The sequence below is a fragment of the Zalophus californianus genome, chromosome 1 (assembly GCF_009762305.2).
Source record: "Zalophus californianus isolate mZalCal1 chromosome 1, mZalCal1.pri.v2, whole genome shotgun sequence".
NCBI classification, from domain to species: Eukaryota; Metazoa; Chordata; class Mammalia; order Carnivora; family Otariidae; genus Zalophus; species Zalophus californianus.
In genome coordinates this window covers 53923316-53948625 of record NC_045595.1, presented here as the reverse complement: position 1 = coordinate 53948625, position 25310 = coordinate 53923316, and the positions used below count along the sequence as shown (strand labels likewise).

Genomic DNA, 25310 nt, shown 5'->3' with positions numbered 1-25310 from the left:
TGCTGGAGATGTAGTGATGTATTGAGGGTGAATGGATGTGACTCAGTATCACATGTTGATTTCTTTTTTGCAAAAATGGGGAGAACCATGTTAAAAGCACTTTTCAAAATACATAGTCATAATGAACCCAGAAGAAGTTGCTAGAATAGGAATCACATGTAGTACTAGATTCCTTTGCTGCTGTTCTAACGAAACAACAGTATTAGTTTTTAGTTAGATATTATGGTCTGTCAGTGGCTTTGAGTTGGAAATCTTTTTTTAAATTTTTTATTAAAAAAGATTAGGAAGTGCTAAAGAAGTATTAAAGATACCAAACAAACTTTTTCCTTACCATGATCTTTATGGGGTGTTATTTTATGTCATGTCCACAAGTTTCCTAAAATCATTTTATAAACCATGAATAATATGTTGGCTATGCTTTGGGAAACCCTATGCTGTTAAGACCCTTTTATTCATGTTGTTCAACTACCTAGAGTTTCTCAAGACCCAGGTCTCACTGTCTCCTCTACAAGAGTGTACTTAAAGGGATATAGGATCATGTAGAACTTTAAAAATGTGAACTTTCCCCCTTTTTCTCTCTCAATTCTCTGAAGAAAAGAAGAAGCAATTGTATGGATGATTGCTGTTGGTGGTAGTTTGAGGTTGCTAATCATGTAATTATGGCTTTTTTTTTTTTAAGGTTTTATTTATTTGAGAGAGAGAGTGAGCCTGAGTCGGGGGGTGGCGCAGAGGGAGAGGGAGAAACAGATCCCCGCTGAGCAGGGAGCCTGATGTGGGGCTACATCCCAGGACCCTGAGATCATGACCTGAGCTGAAGGCAGATGCTTAACCAACTAAGCCACCCAGGCACCCCGTAATTATGGCTTCTTGTCCCCTGATGCACAATTGTTATCTAGGGATTTCCCTCCGCTGGCCTCCTGGGGATTCCATTTGCTTTCCTGTGTGGATGCCATTTCTTAGATCTCAACCTTTTCTCTTTTGTTGATTTACTATTACTCATCTAACAAATTCCTTCAGAAAAGGATCATGAAGAATAAACATTCTGTAATTTTGAATGTCTGAAAATAGGTCTCTCCTACCTTTATTGATAGTTTGGCTGATTATTCTAAGTTGGAGATAATTTTTCCTTAGAATTTAGAGGCTTTGCTACATTATGTCTTCCAGTGTTGGGAAATTTGAAGCCATTCTTTTTTTCGTTTTTTAAAAAGATTTTAGGGCGCCTGGTGGCTCAGTCAGTTAAGTGCCTTCATCTCAGGTCAGGATCCCAGGGTCCTGGCCCACATCAGGCTCCCAGCTTGTTGGGGAGTCGGTTTCTTCCTCTTTCTCTCGTGCATGCTCTTACTCTCTCCCTCGCAAAAGTAAATAAAATCTTTAAAAAAAAAATAAAAGATTTTATTTTTAAGTAATCTCTACACCCAATATGCGGCTTGAACCCACGACCCCAAGATCAAGAGTCTGACTAAGCCAGTCAGGCTCCCCTGAAGCCATTCTTATTCCTGAAAGCTTTGTATTTTTTCTCTAGAAGTTTATAGGATCTTCTGGTCTTCCATTGTAAAATTTAATGTGCTAGGCATTTGATGGGCTCTCTTCTGATAACTCCAGTTAATCTGAGAGCTCAAGTCATTTAGTTGTGTTTTCTTTCTCTGTGTGTTTTGGTCTTTATCATCCATGTTAGAGGCTCTCCTGAAATGTCTGGTAATCCTTAGCAATCTGTATTTTTATTTTTAAAAGGATAGGATTAAACAGCTGATTGGAATCTTTGAGTGCAGTGGGTTAGGCTTGTGTCTTTGAGTTCAGTGTAAGGCAGGGGAACTCATGTCAGTTTCATTGGGCCTGGTTGCCCAGCTATGGAAGAAACTGTTGGTCTCTGCATTCAGTTAACATTGTTTTCAGAATGGCATGAATGCTTTCACCTGTACCTGGCATCTCCCACTCTAGAGACCTTCCATTTTACCTTTTCCAGGAATAAACCCGTCTTATTAGAAGGGGTTCAGAGAGCTCTTTGGGGACTAGGCCATTACTGAATTCAACTTTTCTTTGAAGGAGTATAAAAAAACACAAAATAATCTCACTCAATACTTAACCTGCTGATGGAAAGCTGACCTGGTATGAAATTCTTACAAATGTTTCACCTACTGATGTTGGCTTTATCAATCTGTATCTTTACCCTTTTTAAACCTTTAGAAGCTTTTGTCACGTGCTTGCTTCGGCAGCTCATATGCTAGAAGCTTTTGTCCCTTCTAAGAAGTTGAAGTAGCATCACAACCCTCCTTTTCCGGGTTAAACCTCCCCCACCAAAAAAAAAAAAAAAAAAAAAAGATTAGAAAAAATGTGGCCAATCACTTCAGAAAATAAACTTAACTTAAAAACAGTCACTCAAGGCCAGTTTTAAAATACTAAAAATATGAAAGTGGCAGCACTCATACATAATTCTTTTTTACATAGTAATTCCATTCCTAGGGTGTTAGGCAAAATACCTATATATATGAAGGTGTTTATTTCAAGTTCTCAGTTAGGACAAATAGAGCACACTATTGTTTGTAAGATGGGTTCTGATTTCAGAGATTTTAAAATTTGAAAAAATTTGTGACTTAAAAATAGTAAGAATTAGGGCGCCTGGGTGGCTCAGATGGTTAAGTGTCTGCCTTCGGCTCAGGTCATGATCCCAGGGTCCTGGGATCGAGTCCCGCGTTGGGCTCCCTGCTCCTTGGGAGCCTGCTTCTCCCTCTGCTTCTTTCTCTCTCTCTCTCTCTCTCTCTCTCTCTCTATCCCTCTGTCTCTCATGAATGAATAAATAAAAAATCTTTAAAATAAAATAAACTAGAGAGACAACTAAATTTAAAAAAAAAATAGTAAGAATTACATCCAACACAATGGAGTATCACTACAGAAATGATTATCAAATATTTAAAATTAAATTGGAAAAGAGAATAATGTAGCACAGGATTTGGATCAAAAAATGCAATTGTGCATATATATATGGACAAGGATTAAGGCCATTACTAGCTCCAAGGCACCATTGCTAAATAGCAAAAGGTCCATAGCTCAGATAGAAGGGCTGCCTCCTTTGTATGAATTAGGAGAATCCCCTTCCTCTAGGCTGATGCTGAGTACCAGGCACATTGCTTAGCAAGTGAAGCATGGGCTGAATTTCTACCCTCTCTGATTTCCTATGCTGGGTATCCTTGTGTAAGGCAGAAGCTATAACTGTCATTTACTATATGTAAGGCACAGTGTTAAGTGCTTTACAAAGATTGGACAATTTTCATATCTCAATGAAGTGTTATCTTCTTTTACAGTTAATTCTTCAGCTCAGGCATCTTCTGAACTCCATAATTATGAACCTGCTGCTTGTGTAGTTAATTTGCAATATAGCAGCTGCAGTAGTCCTTTTAACACCTAAGATTGTGTGTCTTCTCTGCTCAGAACCTTTCAGTGGCTTTCCATTTCACTCAGTAAAAGGTAAAGTCCTTACAGTGACCTATAAGGCAGTATGTTATCTGCATTGCCCCCCCCCTCCCCTCAACTGTACTTTGACTTCACTGAATTTTATGATATCTTTGCTGTTCTTTGTACACAGGATTTAGGGTTTTCTCTCTGGCTGTTCCTTGTGCTTTGAATATTCTTCTAGCTATCTGCAAATCAAACTCCCTGACTTCCAAATCTTGGCTCAGCTGTACCTCCTCATTGAGGCCTACTCTGACCAATATAAATTGCAACTTGCCTCTGTGCCCTAGCAGTGATTATAACCCACTATCATCTTACATAATTTATTTTACTGTGTGTCTCTCTGCTGGAAGATGTACTTCTAATACCAGGGATCTTTGTCTCTCATTCACTGAGGTAACCTAAGCAACTAGAGCAGCACCTGGTACATAGTGGGTGTTCAGTAATGTTTATTGCATGAATGATTGAATGAAAATGGTGTGGGAGAGGTTAAGCATTTTGGCAAAAGTCCACACAGCTAATAAAAGGTGGAGGTAGATTTTGAACTGATATTTATGTGTTTTGTTTCTACTATTGGAAGATAACATCCAAAGAATGTATTAGGATGAGTAAGATTATGAATAACTTTTTTCTTTTATCCTCCCTCCCCAAATTTAATTTTTATTATGTCCTATTTTAAATAAAAGCATAATTAAAAAATAGGTTACCAGAGTAGAAGGAAAAAGCCAGCTATCAGGAAGCTAGAGCAGGCAACCACAAGGTTGAAATCTGGCACCGCATCTGAGGAAGAGCTTGTCTCACAAATGCACTGATCTTATCTGCCTTAAGGGGCGCCTGGGTGGCTCAGTTGGTTAGGCGACTGCCTTCGGCTCAGGTCATGATTCTGGAGTCCCTGGATCGAGTCCCGCATCGGGCTCCCTGCTCGGCGGGGAGTCTGCTTCGCCCTCTGACCCTCCCCCCTCTCATGTGCTCTCTCTCTCTCATTCTCTCTCTCTCAAATAAATAAATAAAATCTTAAAAAAAAAAGAATAAAGAATGATGGTGTGATAAAGTCCTGGTAAAAGTTGTGAGTGCTTTTGATCTTAGATATTTTGTGAGTACTCTTGGTGCTCTGTGTAACCTTGGACAATTTCATTTAACCTTTTCGGTCCTTCAAAACCAGGATAATAGTCTCTCTCAGAGTTGTTGGGAGGATTAAATGATATGGTATTGTAAAGAACTGATACTTATTACGTACATATTGAAATATAGAGCTACATATTATTATACATAATGTTGTAGGTTCTTAATGGTGTTGTACACACTGAAATGTAAAGAACTCAATAGTTATTAGCCAGTGTCATTATTATCTTTATTGCTGCTGCTTATTTGGTACAGAATTTTTAGAAATTTTAGAAATATTTGATGTGTCTTGTTACTTAGTGAGTTTTGGCACGTGGCAAAGTAGAGAGCAAACTAATACTGTTATTATTCAGATAGCTATAACAGGATTTGCTAAATATATGTATTTTTCATGGATGCTTGTTTTTGGTTCTGATTTTATATCTTACAAATAACCATTGTTTTCTTAATAATTTACATAAATTTTAGCTTCTATAACTACCATCCATTGGTTTTGAAGTCTTGGTTGAGTAACTCTTGTGGGTCAGGTGTCCTACTAAGTTCTGGGAGAATAAAGAAGGCATGCACTCAATCCTTAAGGAGCTTACAGGTAGTTAGGGAGGCAGACATGTAAATAAGTGGAAAGTGCTGTTAATATATATTTAAAGGGGTGCCTGGGTGGCTCAGTCGTTAAGCGTCTGCCTTCGGCTCAGGTCATGATTCCGGGGTCCTGGGATCGAGCCCCGCATCGGGCTCCCTGCTCAGCGGGAAGCCTGCTTCTCCCTCTTCCACTCCCCCTGCTTGTGTTCCCTCTCTCGCTGTCTCTCTCTGTCAAATAAATAAAATAAAATCTTAAAAATATATATATATTTAAATATTATGACTATGAAAAAGTAAGGAGTAATAAATTCTTTATGATTAGGGAGCAAAGAAGGGAGGCTTTATGAGGGAGAATTTCAGGTGCTTTGCCTAAAGAACATTACGGACCCAAAGCCTCAGTAGAGGCATACAAAATTCTATTGAGGGGATGCCCTCAAAGAAAGACTTCTGGAAACCAACTTTGTACATTTTAAGGTTTTCATACTGTACAAGGGCTGCAATCTCTGAAACAATTCAGAAGAGACTTTATTTTTTAATTGCAAGATTGTAAATAAGTACAATCTTTGTTGTATGTGCTTTGGAGAAGGATTTAAATTGGGGAAGGCATCTACAGTAAATTCAGTGAAATAGTTAACACCACACTCTCATTTGGTATTTTCTGTGAAAGCCGAAAAGAACATCATCTCAGCAGGCAGGAAATGGAAGGCCTCATGGCAACAAAGATCATTATAAGAAGTGATAAATGAGAAAGTAGAGGAAGGGCTATTTTTAGAGAGAGATGAATATTAGAAATTCAATAATTAATTTAGTAAATAAGACTATATATAGAGTGTAAGAACCATGGATATATACCTTCCATGCCTTAAAAATGGCATATTATCGGGGTGCCTGAGTGGCTCAGTTGGTTAAGTGCCTGACTCTTGGTTTCCACTCAGATCATGATCTCAGGGTTGTGAAATTGAGCCCCACATTGGGCTCCACGCCTAAAAAAATGGCATATTAAAAGTTAGCCATGTAACCCAGTCAGCCATTGGAGAATGGTCTCAGATTGCTGTCAGTGTGTCCATTAAAGTAGATATCTTCACAGTAAATTTGAATGATAAATAAAGTCACAAAATAACTAAAACTGAGAAATGAATGAAAATTTAATATACTGAGTTTTTTGAGTACACATAGCAATAAAGTATATGAAAACAGGAAGAATTACATGAAGTAGGAGCGCTATTTCTAAATGTAAGGTAGAATTAGCACACACAGAGTTCATTGGGAGGGATAAGAAAGACACTTTAGGACTATATGGATCCTTTAAAAAAGTGATCATTCAAGGGTAATAAGATGTATTTTGTATGGGTTAATGCATTTGGAGAAATCAATGTAAGGTGGTCTAGGGATTCTGGGCTTTCAAACTTAGTGGTCCACACTAAACAGTACTTTAAAAAAAAAAATTCAAGTAATCACTACATCCCGTGTGGGGCTCGAGTTCACAACCCCGAGGTCAGGAATTGCCTGCTCCTCCAACTGAGCCAGCCAGGCAGCCCAAAATGTACATTTTTATAATGTGTGTGTATCTGAATCAAAGATTTCTTATCTGTACGATGTGTGATACATCCTGTTCTATCTTATTTTTGAAGAAAGCTGGTCATAACTCACCAAAATGATTTCCTGACAACTAAAGGAACATACCCCATAGTTTGAAAACGTACTGAGTTACACTCTAGGAAAGAAAGAGACTTGAGCTTTTTAAGTCTCTTCTCTGAAGAATCTGGCTGTTAAGGTACTGATTCTTGGGGCATCTGACTGGCTCAGTAAGTAGAGCATATGAATCCTGATCTCGGGGTTGTGTGTTCGAGCCCCACGTGGGGTGTAGCGATTACTTAAAAAGTCTTAAAAAAAAAGGGGTACTGGTTCTGTCCCTTTTTGAAACCATATTGGTGCTGTTTTAATTATACCACAAAAAGGGCTCAGGCTTTTTCACCAAACAAGTGTTTAAGGTCAGGGAACTTCTGTGATAAAAAAGCTAATAATTTTGTACATATGAAGAGAGTTATCTAAAAAAACATTTTTTTATCATTGGACAGAAATGAGCTTTTAAAATTAGATTCCATATAAACTCTTTGTTACCAAAGTTATCTTCAAATGGTGTACTTAATCCTCTTTTAAACAATATACTTTTATGTAAGAGTTGAAAAGTTTGTATAAATACCAAGAAATACGTTATGAACAATTTTAATTTATCTTTTTTTTTTTTAAGGTTTTATTTATTTGACAGAGAGAGAGAGTGAGAGAGGAAACACAAGCAGGAGGAGCGGGAGAGGGAGAAGCAGGCTTCCCGCCGAGCAGGGAGCCCGATGCGGGGCTCGATTCCAGGACCCCGGGATCATGACCTGAGCCGAAGGCAGACGCTTAATGACTGAACCACCCAGGCGCCCCTATCTTTTTTTTTTTTGATGTTTACTTTTGACACCACACAACATGTATAGTCCTTTATTTATTTTTTTTAGTTTGTTTTGGAGAGGGACAGGGAGAGAGAATCTCCAGCAGACTCCCTGCTGAGTGAGGAGCCTGATGTGGGGCTTGATCCCACGACCCCAAAAATCATGATCCGAGCCAAAATCAAGAGTCAGATGCTCAACCACCTGAGCCACCCAGGTGCTCTTATAGTCCTTTAAGGTGTTTAAAAAATTTATTGCTGGCAGATAATGTGACATTGGCCTCATTCTGACATTATGGAAAACAGTTTACCATTTTAGCAGTGAAACCCGGTAGTTTTTTTTGCCCCTTAAATGTAAAAGTGTATAAAATACTCCCTATATAAAACTTAAAAGTTTTCTTTTTAAAAAGCTTTCTCAGGGGGCGCCTGGGTGGCTCAGTCGTTAAGTGTCTGCCGTCGGCTCAGGTCATGATCCCAGGGTCCTGGGATTGAGCCCACATCGGGCTCCCTCTCCCACTGCCCCTGCTTGTGTTCCCTCTCTTGCTGTGTCTCTCTCTGTCAAATAAATAAAATATTTAAAAAAAAAAGCTTTCTCAGGCAAAACAAAGTAGCATTTTTCATAACTTTTCATAGTGTTTTTCCTAGACAAAAATGTCTGGTTAAATATTCTTCATTTTTAAAATTTTAAAATTTTTAATTGAAGTGTAATTGACATAAGAATGAGTTTCAGGTGTACAGCATAGTGAATGGATATTTATATACATTACAAAATGTTTACCATGGTAAGTGTAGTTACCACCTGTCACCAAAGTTAATATAATATTAACTACCTAGTGCTGTACTTTTCTTTCCTGTGACTTATTTTATAACGAAGTTTTTACTTCTTAATGCCCTTCACCTGTTTGGCCCATTCTACCCCTCTCCTCCCCTCTGGAAACCACCAGTTTGTTTTCTTGATATAGAATCTGTTTCTGTTTTTGTTTTGTTTTTTAGATGCCATGTTTAAGTGAAATCGTACAGTATATGTCTTTCTCTGACTTACTTCATTTAACCTACTACCCTCAAGGTCCATCCATGTATCCATGTTGTCACAAATGGCAAGATCTCTCTTTTTTATGGCTGCGTAGTAGTCGTGTGTGTGTGTGTGTGTGTGTGTGTGTGTACACATGTACACACCACATTTTCTTTATCCTTTCATCTTTTGGTGGACACTTGGGTTGCTTTCATATCTTGGCTATTGTAAATAATGCTGCAGTGAACATAGGGTGCATTTATCTTTTCAAATTAGCATTTTTGTTTTCTTTGGGTAAATGCCCAGAAGTGGAATTACTGGATCATGTGGATCATCATTTGATTTTACTGTGTTGAGGAACTTCCATACTGTTTCCATAGTAGTTGCACCAGTTTACATTCCCACCAACAGTGCACAAGGGTTCTCTTTTCTTCACAGTCTCACCAACACTTGTTATTTTATATATATATATAGTGGTTTCTTATATGTACACTAGCCATTCTGACAGGTTTGTGGTGATAATCTCACTGTGGTTGTGACTTGCATTTCTCTGGTGATTAGTGATGTTGAGCATCTTTTCATGTGTCCATTGTATGTATGGTGTGTTTTTGTTTTTGCCTTTTTTTTTTTTTTTTTTTTTTAAGAAATGTCTTCAGGTCCTCTGCTCATCTTTTAATCAGATTGGGTGTTTTTTTGTTGTTCAGTTCTATGAGTTTTTTTTTTTTTTAAAGATTTTATTTATTTATTAGAGAGAGAGACAGCCAGAGAGGGAATACAAGCAGGGGGAGTGGGAGAGGGAGAAGCAGGCCTCCCGGCGAGCAGGGAGCTGGATGTGGGGCTCGATCCCAGGACCCCGGGATCACGACCTGAGCCAAAGGCAGATGCCCAGTGACTGAACCACCCAGGTGCCCCATGAGTTCTTTATATATTTTGGATATTGACCCCCTATTGGATATATTGTTTGCAAATATCTTCTCCCATTTAGGGGTTTGCCTTTTCATTTTGTTGGTATTTTCCTTGGCTATGCAAAAACGTGTTAGTTTGATATGACCCTATTGTTTATTTTTTGCTTTTGTTGCCCTTGCTTGAGGAGACAGATCCAAAAAATACTGCTAAGACCACTGTCCAAAAATTTACTGCATATGTTTTCTTTTAGAAGTTTTATAGTTTCAGGGCTTATATTCAGGTCTTCAATCCAATTTGAGTTTTTGTGTGTATGTGTGCATGTGGTAAAAAAAAGTTACTTCACTCTTCTGCATATAGCTGTCCAGTTTTCCCAGCACTATGAAGAGACTGTCTTTTCACTATTGTATATTCTTGCTTCCTTTGTTGTAGATTAATTGCCAGTATAAGTGTGGGTTTATTTCTGGGCGTTCTGTTCTGTTCCACTGAAGTGTGTGTGTGTGTGTGTGTGTGTGTGGTGTGTGTGTTGTGCCAGTGCCATACTGTTTTGTCCATTGAAGTGTGTGTGTGTGTGTGTGGTGCCAGTGCCATACTGTTTTGATTATTATAGCTTTGTAGTATACTTTGGAATCTAGGATTGCAATCCTTCCAGCCTTTTCTTTCTCAAGATTGCCTTGGCTATTTGGAATCTTGTGATTTCATATAAATTGTAGGATTATTTGTTCTAGTTCTGTGAAAAATCCTATTGATACTTTGTTAGGAATTGCACTGAATCTGTAGATTGCTTTGGGTAATACGGGCATTTTAACAATACTCTTCCAATCGATGAGCATGGTGTATTTTTTCATTTATTAATTGTCTTCATTTTCTTTCTTCAGTGTCTTTAATAGTTTTCAGAGTACAGGTCTTTCACCCCTTGATTAAATTTATTTCTAGGTATTTTATTTTTAAAATCATTTTAAAAAAAGATTTACAGGGGCGCCTGGGTGGCTCAGTTGGTTAAGTGGCTGCCTTCGGCTCAGGTCATGATCCTGGAGTTCCAGAATTGAATCCTGCATCGGGCTCCCTGCTCAGCGGGAAGATTTACAGAATTAGGGTGCGCATGAGCAGAAAGAGAGGGAGAGAATCTCTGAGCATGGAGACAGTTGCTCAGCATGGAGCCCAATGCAGGGCTCAATCCCATGACCCTGAGACCATGACCTGAGCCAAAAACCAAGAGTCAGATGCTCAACCAACTGAACCACCCAGGTGCACCTCTGGGTATTTTCTTTTTAATGTAGTTGTAAATGGGATTATTTTCCTAATTTCTCTTTCTGTTAGCTTGTTATTAGTATATAGAACCTCAACAGATTTTTATATATTGATTTTGTATCCTGAAGCTTTACTGAATTCATTCTAAATTTTTTTTTTTTTTGGTGGTCTTTAGGGTTTTCTATATATAGTATGTCATTTGCAAATAGTGACATTTTACTTCTTCTTTAGCAATTTGGATGCCTTTAATTTCTTGTCTGCTGTGGCTAGGACTTGCAGTACTATGTGGAATAAAAAGTGATTAGAGTGGGCATCCTAGTCTTGTTCCTGATTTTAGAAGAAAAACTTTCAGCTTTTTACTGTTGAGTATCAGGAGTGGGTGTCATATATGGCCTTTATTATGTTACAGTATATTTCCTCTGTACCCATTTTATTTATTTTTTTAATCATAATGGATGTTGAATTGTTAAATGCCTTTTCTGCATCTATTGAAATGATCATATGATTTTTATCATTGATTAATGTGGTGTATCAGATAGTTGCAGATCTTGAACCATCCTTGTCTGCCTGAAATAAATCCCACTTGATCGTGGTGAATGATCCTTTTAATATATTGTTGACTTTGGTTTGCTAATATTTTATTGAATATTTTATAGCCATGTTTATTGGCAATATTAGCCTGTAATTATCTTTTTTTTGGTAGTGACTTTGGTTTTGGTATTGGTATGCTGGCTTCATGAAATAAATTTGGAAGCATTCCTTTCACTTCAGTTTTTTGAAATAGTTTGAGAAGGATAGGTATTAGGTTTTCTTTAAATGTTTGGTAGAATCTGGGGCACCTGGGTGGTGCAGTCGGTTGGGCATCTGACTCTTGGTTTCAGCTCAGGTTGTGATCTCGGGGTCGTGAGATTGAGCCCTGTGTCAGGCTCCATGCTGAACACAGAGTCTGCTTTAGATTCTCTCTCCCTCTCCCGCTCATGTGTGCATGCTCTCAAATAAATCTTAAAAAAAAATTAAAAAATAAATGTTTGGTAGAATTCACCTGTGAAAGCACTGGGTCCTGAACTTTTGTTTTTTTAAGAGTTTTTTTCTTACTGATTTCATTGCCAGAAATTTGGTCTGTTCAGATTTTCTGTTTCTTCCTGATTTGGCTTTCTAAGATTACGTATTTCTAGGAATTTATCCATTTCTTCTAGGTTGTCAAATTTGTTGGCGTATAATTTTTCATTGTCTTTTATGCGTCTTTTCTATTTTCTTTGTCTCAGTTTATTTCTGCTCTTTATTTCCTTCCTTTTACTAACTTTGGACTTTGTTCTTCTTATTCTAGTTTCTTAAGGTGTAAGGTGGGATTGTTCGTGATTTTTCTTGTTTCTTGAGGTAAGCCTGTATTGCTATAAACATCCTTTTTTATTTTTTATTTTTTTATTTTTAAGATTTTATTTATTTATTTGAGAGGGAGAGAATGAGAGATAGAGAGCACGAGAGGGAAGAGGGTCAGAGGGAGAAGCAGACTCCCTGCTGAGCAGGGAGCCCGATGTGGGACTCGATCCCGGGACTCCAGGATTATGACCTGAGCCGAAGGCAGTTGCTTAACCAACTGAGCCACCCAGGCGCCCTAAACATCCTTCTTAGAACTGCTTTTGCTGTGTCCCATAGATTTTGGAACATTGGGTTTCTGCTTTCATTTGTCTTAAGTTATTTTTTATTTCCTCTTTGATTTTGTTGACTCATTGGTTGTTTAGTAGCCTATTGTTGTAGCCTCCACATCTGTGTGTTTTTTCCTGTAATTGATTTCTAGTTTCATACCTTCGTGGTCAGAAAAGATGTTTGATAGACTTCAGTCTTCTTAAATTTTTTTTATTTTTATTTTTATTTTTTTAAAATTTTTAAAAAGATTTTATTTATTTGACAGAGACAGAGACAGCAAGAGCAGGAACACAAGCATGGGGAGTGGGAGAGGGAGAAGCAGGCTTCCCGCTGAGCAGGGAGCCCAATGTGGGACTCAGTCCCAGGCCTCAGGGATCATGACCTGAGCTGAAGACAGCCGCTTAACGACTGAGCCACCCAGGCGCCCCAGTCTACTTAAATTTATTGATACTTGCTGTGTGGTCTAACATGTGATCTCTCCTGGAGAATGTTCCATGTGTACTTGAAAAGAATGTACACTTTGCTGTTTTTGGATGGAATTTTCTGTGTATATATATGTTAAGTCCATCTGGTAATGTGTCATTTAAAGCCATGTTTCTTTACTGATTTTTGGTCTGTATGATCTATCATTGATGTAAATGAGGTGTTAAAAGTCTCCTGGTATTATTGTATTACTGTCAATTAATTTCCTTCTGTCCTTCCGTCCTTCCTCTCTATGCCCAACATGGGCTTGAACTCATGATCTTGAAATCAAGAGTCACATGCTCTACTGACTGAGCTAGCCAGGCGCCCCTGTCAACTTCTTTCTTTATGCTTGTTAATATTTGCTTTATATATTTAGGTGCTCCTATGTTGAGTGCATAGATATTTACAATTGTTGTATCTTCTTGTTGGATTGATCCCTCTATCATTATGTAATGCCCTTCTTTGTCTTGTTACAGTCTATTGTTTTAAAGTCTTTTTGTCAGAAACAAGTGTTGCTGCCCCATTTTTTTTTTTTAATTTCCATTTGCACAAAATACCCTTTTTTATCCATTCATGTTCAGTCTGTATGTGTCTTTAGGTCTGAAGTGAGTCTTTAATAGGCATCATATAGTTGGGTTTTTTTTTAATATTTTATTTATTTGACACAGAGAGGGAAGGAGAGGACACAAGCAGGGGGAATGGCAGGTAGGGGAGAAGCAGACTCCCTGCTGAGCAGGGAGCCCAGTTGGGGCGTGATCCCAGGACTCTGGAATCATGACCTGAGCCAAGGGCAACCGCTTAACCGACTGAGCCACCCAGGCGCCCCGGGTTTTGTTTTTTTAATCCATTCATTCATTCACCCATTCACCAAACACTATTCATCCTTTGACTAGTGTTTAGGTCATTTACATTTAAAATAATTATTGTGGTATAGGTGTATACTTATTGCCATTTTGTTAATTCTTTTCTTGTTGTTTTGTAGTTCTCTGTTCCCTTTTCCTTCTCTTTCTTTCCTTGTGTTTTGGTGACTTTTTTAGTGTTACGCTTGAATTCCTTTCTCTTAATTTTTTTGTGTCTGTTACAGGTTTTTGGCTTGTGGTTACCATAAGGTTCATATATAATGTCCTATGTATATAGCAGTCTATTTTAAGTTGATGGTCACTTAAGTTCATACATTCTAAAAACACTACATTTTTACTCCCTCCATGTTTTGTTTTTTTTTTTTAATTGTGTGTGTGAGAAAGAGAATGAGAATGAGCAGGAAGGGCAAAGGGAGGGCGGAAGAGAATCTCAAGCAGACTCTGCTAAGCACAGAGCCCAACACAGGGCTCAGTCTCTCACAACACTGAGATCAGGATTAAGCTGAAACCAAGAGTTAGACGGTTAACCAACTGTGCCACCCAGGCACCCCCCTCCCTCCATGTTTTATGTATATGAGGTCACATTTTACATCTTTTGTGTATCCCTTAACTAATTATTGTAGACATAATTGATTTTATTATTTTTGTCTTTTAGCCTAAATACTAGCTTTATAAGTGATTGATCTCTGCTATATGTTTGCTTTTTTTTTTTTTTTTTTTTTGACAGAGCACAAGCATGGGGAGTGGGAGAGGGAGAAGCAGATTCCCCACTAAGCAGGGAGCCTGAAGCAGGGCTTGATCCCAGGACCCTGGGATCATGACCTGAGCCGAAGGCAGACTCTTAACTGAGCCACCCAGTCTCCCTTATATGTTTGATTTTAGCAGTGAAACTTTTTTTCTTTTGTAATTTTCTTACCAGCCTATTTTTTTCCACTTAAAGAAGTCCCTTTAACATTTCTTGTAAGGCCAGTTTAGTGGTGATGAACTCTAACTTTTGTTTGTCTAGGAAACTCCTCTTCAGGTGTGAGTGATAACCTTACTGGGTTGACTATTCTTGGTTGTAGTTTTTTTTTTCTTTCGGCACTGTGAACATATCGTGCCACTCTTTCTGGACTGCAAACTTTCTGCTGAACAATCAGCTCATAACCTTATGGGGTATGAGGTTTCCTCTTTTATGTAACTAGTTGCTTTTCTCTTGCTGCTTTTAAGATTCTCTGTTTATCATTAATTTTTGACATTTTAATAATGATGTATCTTTGTGTGGACTCTTTTGGTTTATCTTGTTTGGGGCTCTTTTTGCTTCCTGTGTCTGGATGTCTATTTACTTTCCCAGGATAGGGAAGTTTTTGTTATTGCTGTTTTTAAAGTAGGCTCTACACTCAGCGTGGAGCCTAGTGTAGGGCTTGAACTCACAGCCCTGAGATTGAGACCTGAGCCAAGATCAAGAGTCAGATTCTTTTTTTTTTTTAATTTTAAAGATTTTATTTATTTATTTGACAGAGAGACACAGCAAGAGAGGGAACACAAGCAGGGGGAGTGGGGGAGGGAGAAGCAGGCTTCCCGCCAGGCAGGGAGCCCAATGTGGGGCTCAGTCCCAGGACCCTGGGACCATGACCTGAGCCGAAGGCAGATGCTCAACACCTGAGCCACCCAGGCACTCCCAGGATAGGGAATTTTTTAGCTGTTATTTCTTCAAATAAATTTTCTGCCCCCTTTTTTCTCTCTTCTCCTCTGGGACCCCTATAATGCTACTGTTATTACAGTTGACATTGTTTCTGAGTTCTCTTAACCTATCCTCATTAAAAAAAATTTTTTTCCCCTTTTTGTTATTCACTTTAGTGATCCCACTACACTGTTTCCCAGATTAGTGATCTGTACTTCTTCATTCTCTAATCTGCTGTTGATTTCCTCTAGTGTATTTCTCATTTCAGTTATTGTATTCAGCTCTGATTGGTTCTTTTTATATTTTCTCTTTGTTGAAGTTCTCACTGAGTTCTTCCACTCTTCTCTCAAGTCTGGTGAGTATCTTTATAACCATTACTTTGATTGTTTATTTCTGTTTCATTTAGTTCTTTTTTTCTCAGGTTTTATTTTATTTTTCATTTGGAACATATTCTTCCATCTTCTCATTTTGTCTGACTCTCTGTGTTTCTGTGTATTAGATAGGTCACCTATATCTCCTGGTCTTGAAAGTAGTGGCTTTGGGGCGCCTGGGTGGCTCAGTTGGTTAAGCTGCTGCCTTCAGCTCAGGTCATGATTCCAGAGTCCTGGGATCGAGCCCTGTATCGGGCTCCTTGCTCTGCGGGGAGCTTGCTTCTCCCTCTCCCTCTGCCTGCCGCTCCCCCTGCTTGTGATCTCTCTCTCTCTGTCAAATAAATAAATAAAATCTTAAAAAAAAAAAAAAAAAGTGGCTTTAAGTAGAAGGTGACCTTTGGATCCTAGTAGCTCAATGTCCGTCCCCCCCCGCCCCCCACCCATCACTAGAACCAAGTGTTTGATGAGTGTCTCCTGTGGTTGGTGCTAGTCCCCATCTCGGCTGGCTGCAGTGACTGGGTGTGACTGCTGTGGGTGCCCTGGTTGGCAGGACTGGCTCCTGGCACAGCTGGCTGTTGCAGGCATGCTGGTGGGAGGGGCACCAGTCCTGTCTGGGGCTACCCACTGGGTGTGGTGGGGCAGTAATTGTTTTAAGGGGTTGCTGGTCTTTACCGAGGGTGTCCACTGGGTGTGGCGGGGTGGGAGCAGCTTTGGAGGGGCACCTGCTGCAATGGTGGGGCAGGTCCACTGGGGAATGCTGGGGCAGGTGAGTGGTGGTAGCAAGGTAGAAGGAGAGTGTCAGAATTGGTTCCCACCAGTTAGGCTGAAGGAGGGCAAAAAAAATGATGCCCATCAGCTCTTCCCTTCCTGCAGAAAGTTTCTACAGATTCTGCCCCATTAGCACACACCCTAAAATTAGTAAATCTCTTTTGTGTATAATCCAGATGCTTTTCAAACTGCTGCCTTTGTGCTAGGTCTGGTACAGTGTGCTAGGTCTGGTACAGTGTGCTGGCCGTTTAAGAACAGTCCAGTTTTCTGTAGCCCTCTGCCTCTCCTGGAGTTAAGATCGGCTGAGTTTCAAAGCCAGGTGTTGTGGGGGCTTGTCTTCCTGGTGAGGATCTGGGGCAGGGGTTACCTTATGTAGGGCTAGATTGGTTTGCTTCCCAGGGAACACCTGTGTGTGTGTGTGATATCCCTCCTGCTTGTGAGTTACTACACTGGGGGTTTCAAAGGTTCCCAGCTGTCTCTTCCCCCTCTTAACCTTCTCAGTATGGTCCTATAAAAAAATCTTTAACTGTGAATACTATTTTGCTAGTCTTTGAGTTGCACTTTATGTAGTTGCAGCCTTGTTGTGTCTGTAGGAGCAGGTGAGCTCAGGATCCTCCTACTCCACTGTCTTCCCAAGCTTCCCTGGATAAATATTCTTTAAATTAGACCTTTAGCCAGTGTGTTGGGGTAGCATCCCTTCCTGGGAGTTCTTATTTTTGTAAACTAGTCTTGCTTTAAATTGTTTATAGTTTGGTTTTATGCCTTTAGCTCTGAAATACTTTAGTTTATTGAGATTACAGATAACGCTGCAGTAAGTATTCCTTAGTAGTGCTGGGTATTTCTGTAGTGCTGGCTGTTACATTCTCCCTTTAAGATAGATTGTCAAATGGTATAGAAATTCAAATATTTAAACAGCTAAGAGACACTATTAGTTAGACTGTTGCAGTTTACATTCTTACCAGCAAGTAGGAGAGGTAGGTTTTCTTGAATGCCTGTGATGGATATTTTCCTTTTCTGTCTTAAATTTTATAAATGCGATGTTAAAAATAGTATTTTGCTTTTCAAAATTCGCATTTCTCTACTATATATGTGTGTGTATATACACACATACAAACGCACATAAACGTGTTTCTATTCTGTGAATTTAATTCCATTTTTTTCTGTCATTGTCATGTTTTTGTTAATTTTTAGGAGTTCTTTGTATATTAGGAATAGTAATCCTTTATAGAGAAAGAAAGAGAAATATCTTTTTTAAAATGATGGATGTATTCCAACATAGTGAATTTCTCCATTCATAAGAGAGTGCATTAGTTTTGAAACTTTTCTTTGGGATTGTGAAAGACTTCACATTTAGAATTTCATTTCTACTTTGGGCTGTCTAGTTTTAGTATGTCTCTAGGTATGTCTGAGATTTGGCCAACAGATCAGTAGGAGAGAGCAAAATATTAGAAGCTAGGTTTACATTTATGTTATATTTATTTGAGAGTAGTATCAGTGGGGTTTCTGAATATCTCCAGTTAAGACAAGTGTATTGATGCTGAATGGCTTTTAGAAGCGGACTTTTTCTTGTTTTCAGATGTGTACCCTTTAGTAAACTGATTAAGGAATACCTTAGAATAGAACTTCCTGTGGTGAACAGGTTAGTGGCATATCCATCATCCCTGAGGCAGCTGGTAGGCCCTTGGTCTTCCTAGCCTGTCTGCTGACCTCAGCATGCCTTACAAATACGGTTCATTGTTTTGTATGAGTGACGTGAAAAAGGTTGGGAAACATTGACTTAATATGCTTCTTAGCCTAGTAAGTGGTCTTAACAAACCCACATAGAAAAATAAAAATGATAAATGATAGTCTAAAACTTGAGAATTTAAGTGGGTTTTCTTTTATTTTGTCACTTTTAATGAACAGTTATTATAGTATGTTCTATACTAAGTGCCAGCACTGTTATTTTCTAAGTGCCTTCAAGACTTAGAATTCATCATAAAATGAGTATGTTCTTGGAGTTAGGCCATGTTTAAGTCTTGTCAGTGGGTTCTTTAGCTAATAGTTTATAGTACAGTCTCTATACCCCTCCCCCCAATTAAATACATAATGCTGTTTACTGCAGTTTGTCATTTGCTGAATGGTAGATATTTTTTAAAGGTGTACTACTAAATGGAGATTTAACTAACATTTACTAGTTCTGACAGATCTGTTCTATTAAAAAAATTATACTCTATAAAATCAATCCAATCTTTTAAAAAAGGCAGGGTGGGGGTCTCCTGGGTGGCTTAGTCGGTTGAGCATCTGGCTCTTGATTTCAGCTCAGGTCATGATCTTAGGGTCCTGGGAAATGAACTCTGTGTCCGACTCCGTGCTCTGTGGGGAGTCTGCTTGAGGATTCTCTCCCTCTCTGCCTGCTCATGCTCTCTCTCTGAGTCTTTTAAAAAATTATATATGTTTTGCAACATTATTCTGGTTTCTAACTTAATTCATTTAATACTTGAGTGCCTTCAGGTTCTAAGTACTGTATTAAGGACTAAGAATATAGTAGTGAATAGGATTTGGCAGGGTCCTGCCTTTGTGGAGTAGAAGGAGGGTGGATGGTACTAACCTAAATCTGTACTAACTAAATCTGATCAATTTAACATAGTAGTAAGTGCCATGAAGAAAATAAGCTGGATTATTTAATGGGGGTAGGGAGGAAGGTCTTTTGGCTGGGGTGGCTAGGGAAAGCATCTCTAAAGTGATCTTTTAGATGAAGGCCTTAATGATGTGAAAAGTCCAGCTCGTTTGTTTCTGAAGGTGTCAGCCTTCCAGGTGGAACAAGAAATTCAAAAGTCCTGCGACTTTAAGCTTGACATGTTTGTTCAGAAAGAAGGAGTTTGGCTTATATTCTGAGTCTAAAATAGGGGAGGGATATGTTGAGTTGCATCTTTAAGATTGCTCTGGTTGCTCTGTATTTCTAGATCAAGGGAACCGTATCATTTCAGGCTAATGAGATGCTCAGATGAACCCTCTTTCCTCATCTTTTTCTCTCATCTGGTTGTAAACTTCTTCATCTCTTCCTTTTTTAGTTGGGAAAAAAGATCTAGGGAAAAGAGCTGTGGGTGCCCCTAAGAAGTGACCTTATGGTAGTGAAGGGTTAGAATTAGGAGTGTGAAGGAGCTCAGGTGTAAGTGCCAGAGGGGAAGGCAGTGTGTCATGGCCCTGCCACTTGAAGGCTGTGATGTCTTGCCCTGCCTCTCCCCCTTACACAAATACAATAGGCTTCATAGAAATTTACAGTTGTAATAGTAAAACACAAAAAACCAAAAAGTAGATAGATAATATATAGGAAGTAAAAATTCCTCACAATCCTGCTGAAATAATCCCTGTTAATACTTTATTATTCTAGATTTTCTCACCTCTTTATGATTCTAGATTTTCCTCTTTCTAGACTAACATAAAAAGAGGTTCAAACTATATTTTTCATTTTTTGTTTTGTCTTGGATAGCTTTTCTCCATCTGCACATACAGATTACTTCATTTACCACATAGATATTAACATTATGTTTAGTTCCCTGTTAGGTATTTGGTCTCTCCCAGTTTTAAGGCTATGAACGATGCTATAACGAAGACGTTTGTACATATATCTTTTCTCTTTTTTAAGTTTTTATTTAAATTCCAGTTAACATTCAGTGTAATATTAGTTTCAGGTGTACAATTTAATGGTTAAGCACATACATACCATCCATCACCCAGTGCTCATCACAAGTGCACTCCTTAATCCCCATCACCTAGTTAACTCATCCCCCTACCCACCTCCCCTCTGGTAGCCATCAGTTTATTCTCTGTAGTTAAAGGTCTGTTTCTTGGTTTGCCCCTCTCTTTTTTTCTCTATGCTCATTTGTATATATCTTTATACACTTGCCTTATACTTCTGTAGGATAAATTCCTAAAGAGTGCAATTGAATTACTAGGTCAGTCTTTAAGTTTTCTCACCTGCAAAATGGGGATGTAAGTCCAACCTAGAGTATTTCTCTAAGGATTAGCTTGGATAATATGAATGGGATGTATGCAGTATATACTTCCTCATAATCATAGGCACTTAGTAGATGGTAGGTATTATTAATAATAAGACAAAGTAAGTTTCTAAGGGAAGAAGGTGTGAGAAGGATGGGATTCCCTGTCAACATCACCATTTTCTAAAGAAGGAGATAAACCTCACTTCTGCATGATTGCTGACTCCCAGTCAATGCCAGGGCATGGTGTGTCCAAACTGTACAGTATCTAACTTTATCGTTGTTCTGTGACTGTCTGTGGATTTCTATTGCAGTTTTCTTGTTGCCTACTTAAAACACTTGGTTATTTTTGGTTAGGTGACGATCTCTGCTTGCTCCTGTTTGTAAGTTCGTTTTTGTACCAAACTGAACTGTGAATGTTAGGGTGGAAGGTTCATGAACTTTAAATTTAAACATCCATAGAATCTGGTTATTTTACCTATCATTTGGGTATTTTGGGGCAAGTAGTGTGATTTTTCTGTGCCTCATTTGTTTAAAGGGTAAACGGAGGATGGTATTTAAAGGCTTTGAGATCCTTATACACATTAAGTGACATCATTTATATATCAAGTGTCTAATACACATCCTAGAAATACTAATTTCCTTCCTTTAAGGCAGAAAATTATGGCTTACAGTTCTTTTTTTTTTAAATTTCACTTCTCATAGTACTTACATGTTACTGTAGATACCCAAGGGTAGTCACTTGCACTTAATACACAATAACTAAAGAAGAAGAGAAATGTAATTTAAAAAATATTAGAAGCCAGGAGACCTGGGCCCATGGTCCAGGTTGGCTTTTAACTTATAACCCTTGATGAGTCTTTTGATCTCTAGCCCTGATTTTGCTCATTTTTTAGTTGTCTATGAAATATTTTATGGGAATAGACTAATATAGAAGTTATCTGATTTATTTAAGCAGAAGGTGTCACTTAAGAGAAAGTCCACATACTACTGTTTTCTAAGTACTCTATATATTGTGTTGTTGAATTAGTTGCTTTTGTTCTAGAATTAAGGTTTTTTTTTTTTTTTAAATCTTAATCAGGTTTAAGTGTTGTGTAAGCTGCATCAATGGAGCACATACAGGGGGCCTGGAAGACGATCAGCAACGGTTTTGGATTCAAAGACACAGTGTTTGACGGCCCCAGCTGCATCTCCCCTACAATAGTTCAGCCATTTGGCTTTCAGCGTCGGGCATCAGATGATGGCAAACTTACGGACTCGTCTAAGACAAGCAACACTATCCGTGTTTTCTTGCCAAACAAGCAAAGAACAGTGGTATGTAAATGTCTTCTTTCAGAAAATTTCGCAGTCCATCTGCCTATAAAAAAGCATTTTGGATCATTTTACCCACCTTGAAGATGGGCAAAATCTTCACTGTCACTTAGCGTCTTTATTAATTGGCTTTCCAGTTGCAGATTTCATTACTTTATAGTGCTGTGTTCCTTCCACATCCCCTACTTTACTCCCACTCCTTGGCCTTCCTTTTATTATTACTCTTGCCCGGAATATCTTCTGCCACTTCATTCAAACAGTATGTTTTTGTGCGGGTTTCTTGAAAAGACTTTTCTTTTGAAAAGCTCCCTTAGACCTTTCCAGCTGATTTTTATGTATGTATGTATTATGGATATTAAAACGCTTACTAAAATTTTTGGACATTACAGTCACATATATAGAAGAAAATAAAATTACCTAGAAAAAATTATTTTGGTAAATTTTGTAGGCCCCAGGAAAGCTGAAGGTAGCTTAGAAAGCACAGCAACTTAGAAACTGCCTCTCAGTTTTCTGACATAGAATCCCAACTTTTCCAAGAAATTACTGCTCAAAACAGTTTCTTATTATCCTGGGTGAAAAAACCCTGCCTGGTTAAAACAGGAAAGTGAAGTTGTGCTAATTTTGCTTGGTGGGACATTTGGAAAAAACCTATAGTTCAAAACTTCCATGCCTCCTCCTTTCCCACCCCCATTTTTGAGTAAAATCAGTGCATTGTGTTTTTTTCTGTGTACCTAGATGAGACAAAGTTCTGAGGTTAGGAAGTTCAGTCCAGAATTTTCTGTTTGTTCCTGACAGTTCCGCTCTCCTCTCCCCAGTTTACTAATAAATTCCGTTGTACTTCTTTTGTGAACTTCAGGAGCCTCCAGTTACAGTATGGTACATTTACGTACATTTTGAACTGAAGGCAAAACTGAAAAGGTGTTTAAAGTTTGAGTAAATTTATCTTTGTTCCCCTTCCTAAAAATAAAAGTTTAATGGCTGGCAAAATAAATAGTAATAACCTCCTTATGTTTCAACAGTGACCTTTCATTTGCAAGATGATTTTTACCTACTATTGCTCATTAATTTTCTTTCTAACCTTAAATGGAGAACCCAGATGGGGAGTGTGAATGTAATGGGAAGCTGAAGACCATATAGTACTGCTTCAGGCAGGGTGTTACCGTGCGGTCTTCCCTATTCTCTACTACCAGATTGCCTGAAGACTGGGAAACTTAGTTTGGCTTAATAATTAAGTGTATGGACCTTTAAGACACCCAGGCCCCAATTTAAATCCCTGTATTGCCTTTTATTACCTATGTCATCTAGACAAGTTACATAATATTTTGAGCCTCTTGTTTCCTGACCTTAATGAAATGAGGCTCATGCTGAATACAGTAGCTAGTTTATAAGAAAATGGTAGCTGTGATTGAGTTTTTTCTACATCTTTGTAGCCCTTGACAGCTTTCGGTTGAGCACAGCTGGTGTTTGGAAACCAGTGATTTGGAAGCTTGATTCTCATACAGCTTATGAGAAGGCTCTAGCAGAGAAAGTTAGTTTCTGCTAATTCTTTGACCAGAGATGGACCATCACTGTCTGGAAGAACCGTCTTCTTTCAGCAGGCGCCCATCTTTAGGGGACCACTGGAAGGAGTCCCTTGGCGGCCAGCATGATGAGTCGGCAGTTTCTAATCATCCCAGGTTGCTTCACTGCTTGGAACCCAGAATGACTCTCATAATCACTTAGTGGGCTGCAGAAATTAGTCAGACTTAACTAATTTCAACATGTATCCATGGGGAGTTGTAGAGAAGAGAATGACCGAAAGGATACATATATGATTTAATTAATTGTAGAAGTATAATTGGTAGTTGATTGGGGAAAAAAACAAACAACCTTTTTCTTGTCATTTTATGTGTGTCTGTCACTGCCTGTTTACTGGATGGGTGATTGGACCATAGCTAAGGACCATTAATTTACCATTAGAATCACCTGACATGGGTTAAAATACAGATTTCTGGGCTTCATTCAAGATCAAGTGAATCAGAATCCTTGGATGTGTTGGAGTGGGGTGGCTGGGAATCTATATTTACAAAAGCTCCTTGGCTGATTCTAATGCCGGTCACATTTGGGAACCCCACTGGATTAGAGAATATTTAAAGAACTGTCTAGCTCTTAAGAGTCTATATGTCTTTTATTTATTTATTAAAGATTTTATTCATTTATTAGAGCGAGCATGAGCAAGGGGGTGCTCAGAGGGAGAAGCAGACTCCCTGCTGGGCAGGGAGCCCGACGTGGGACTCGATCCCAGGACCCTGGGATCATGACCTGAGCCGAAGGCAGTCGCATAACTGACTGAGCCACCCAGGCGCCTGAATCTGTAACTTTTAATGAAGATTAATGATAGAGCACAGATAGCACTTTATATTTTTCAGAGCCCCATCAAAAACTGTGATGCAAGTAATGATTGTTAGTGTGTGTTTTACTCTTCATTGTCCTCATTCTTGGTGTCTTGTCTTCATAGTTCAGATCAGTATATCTCACTTTCACTTAGTTTTGTTTCTGAAAAGCTAGAAGTTAGTGATCTTTCTAAGGGTATAACTGCTTCAAGAAGTCTAAAATAAATATGCTATGGAACATTTTAAATAAATACTTCAGACTTTTCAAATAGATCCACGCACACACTCACCTCCCTCTGGGAGGGGACTGGGTGGGCCACCGTCGCTCTCACACTCTCACTGGACACAGGAACTCCACTGTGAGCACTGCGCAAGCCCCGCAGATCTACATTCTGTTCTCCTTACTGGCCAATCTGACTCTAGTTGCCTCACTTTTAATTAACTTTATTGGCTTTGAAAACAAAATGTGTGGGGAGTGCCTGGGTGGTTTGGTTGGTTGAGCATCCGCTCTTGATTTGGGCTCAGGTCGTGATCTCGGGGTTGTGGGATTGAGCCCTGTGTTGGGCTCCGTGCTGAGTGTGGAGCCTGCTTGGGATTGTCTCTCTCCCTCTGCCCCTCCCTCCCCCTCCTCTACCCCCTGTTATGTGTGAGCTCTCTCTCTCTCTAAAAAATAAAATAAAATATATGGGGCTTTTATCAAAACTCTTAAGGTTTTTTTTTCTTTTTTTTTTCCTTATGTTAATCACCATACATTATTAGTTTAAGGTCTTTTTTTAAAATTTTTTTTAAAGATTTTATTCATTTATTTGACAGACACAGCGAGAGAGGGAACACAAGCAAGGGGAGTGGGAGAGGGAGAAGCAGGCTTCCTGCTGTGCAGGGAGCCCGATGTGGGGCTCGACCCCAGGAACCTGGGATTATGACCCGGGCCAAAGGCAGATGCCCAACGACGGAGCCACCCAGGTGCCCCGAGGTCTTTTTATATAGCTGCCATTATTAGCACCCAGAGTGCTCACACTTCTACTAGGCCTGCCTAGCTTTTGAGGATTGGGTACAGGAGAATGTGGAGGGACATACACTAAGGCTACCTGGAATGGTGTGCACATTTATTTAAACTCCTGGTGTTTG

At 39.0% G+C, this 25310-nt stretch overlaps 1 protein-coding gene across 3 annotated transcripts in view; it reads left to right on the top strand.

Annotated features, from left to right (window-relative positions):
- Positions 1-25310, top strand: part of RAF1 (Raf-1 proto-oncogene, serine/threonine kinase) — a 78008-nt gene that overhangs the window by 27600 nt on the left and 25098 nt on the right. For 2 of the 3 annotated variants that reach the window (XM_027582243.2, XM_027582244.2), the window contains one exon: positions 21581-21813. In XM_027582243.2, the coding sequence (XP_027438044.1) occupies positions 21607-21813 (207 nt within the window). In that variant the 5' untranslated portion in view covers positions 21581-21606. Of the gene's footprint in view, positions 1-21580; positions 21814-25310 lie in introns of those variants that run through there. The other variant, XM_027582245.1, reaches the window with a different exon arrangement.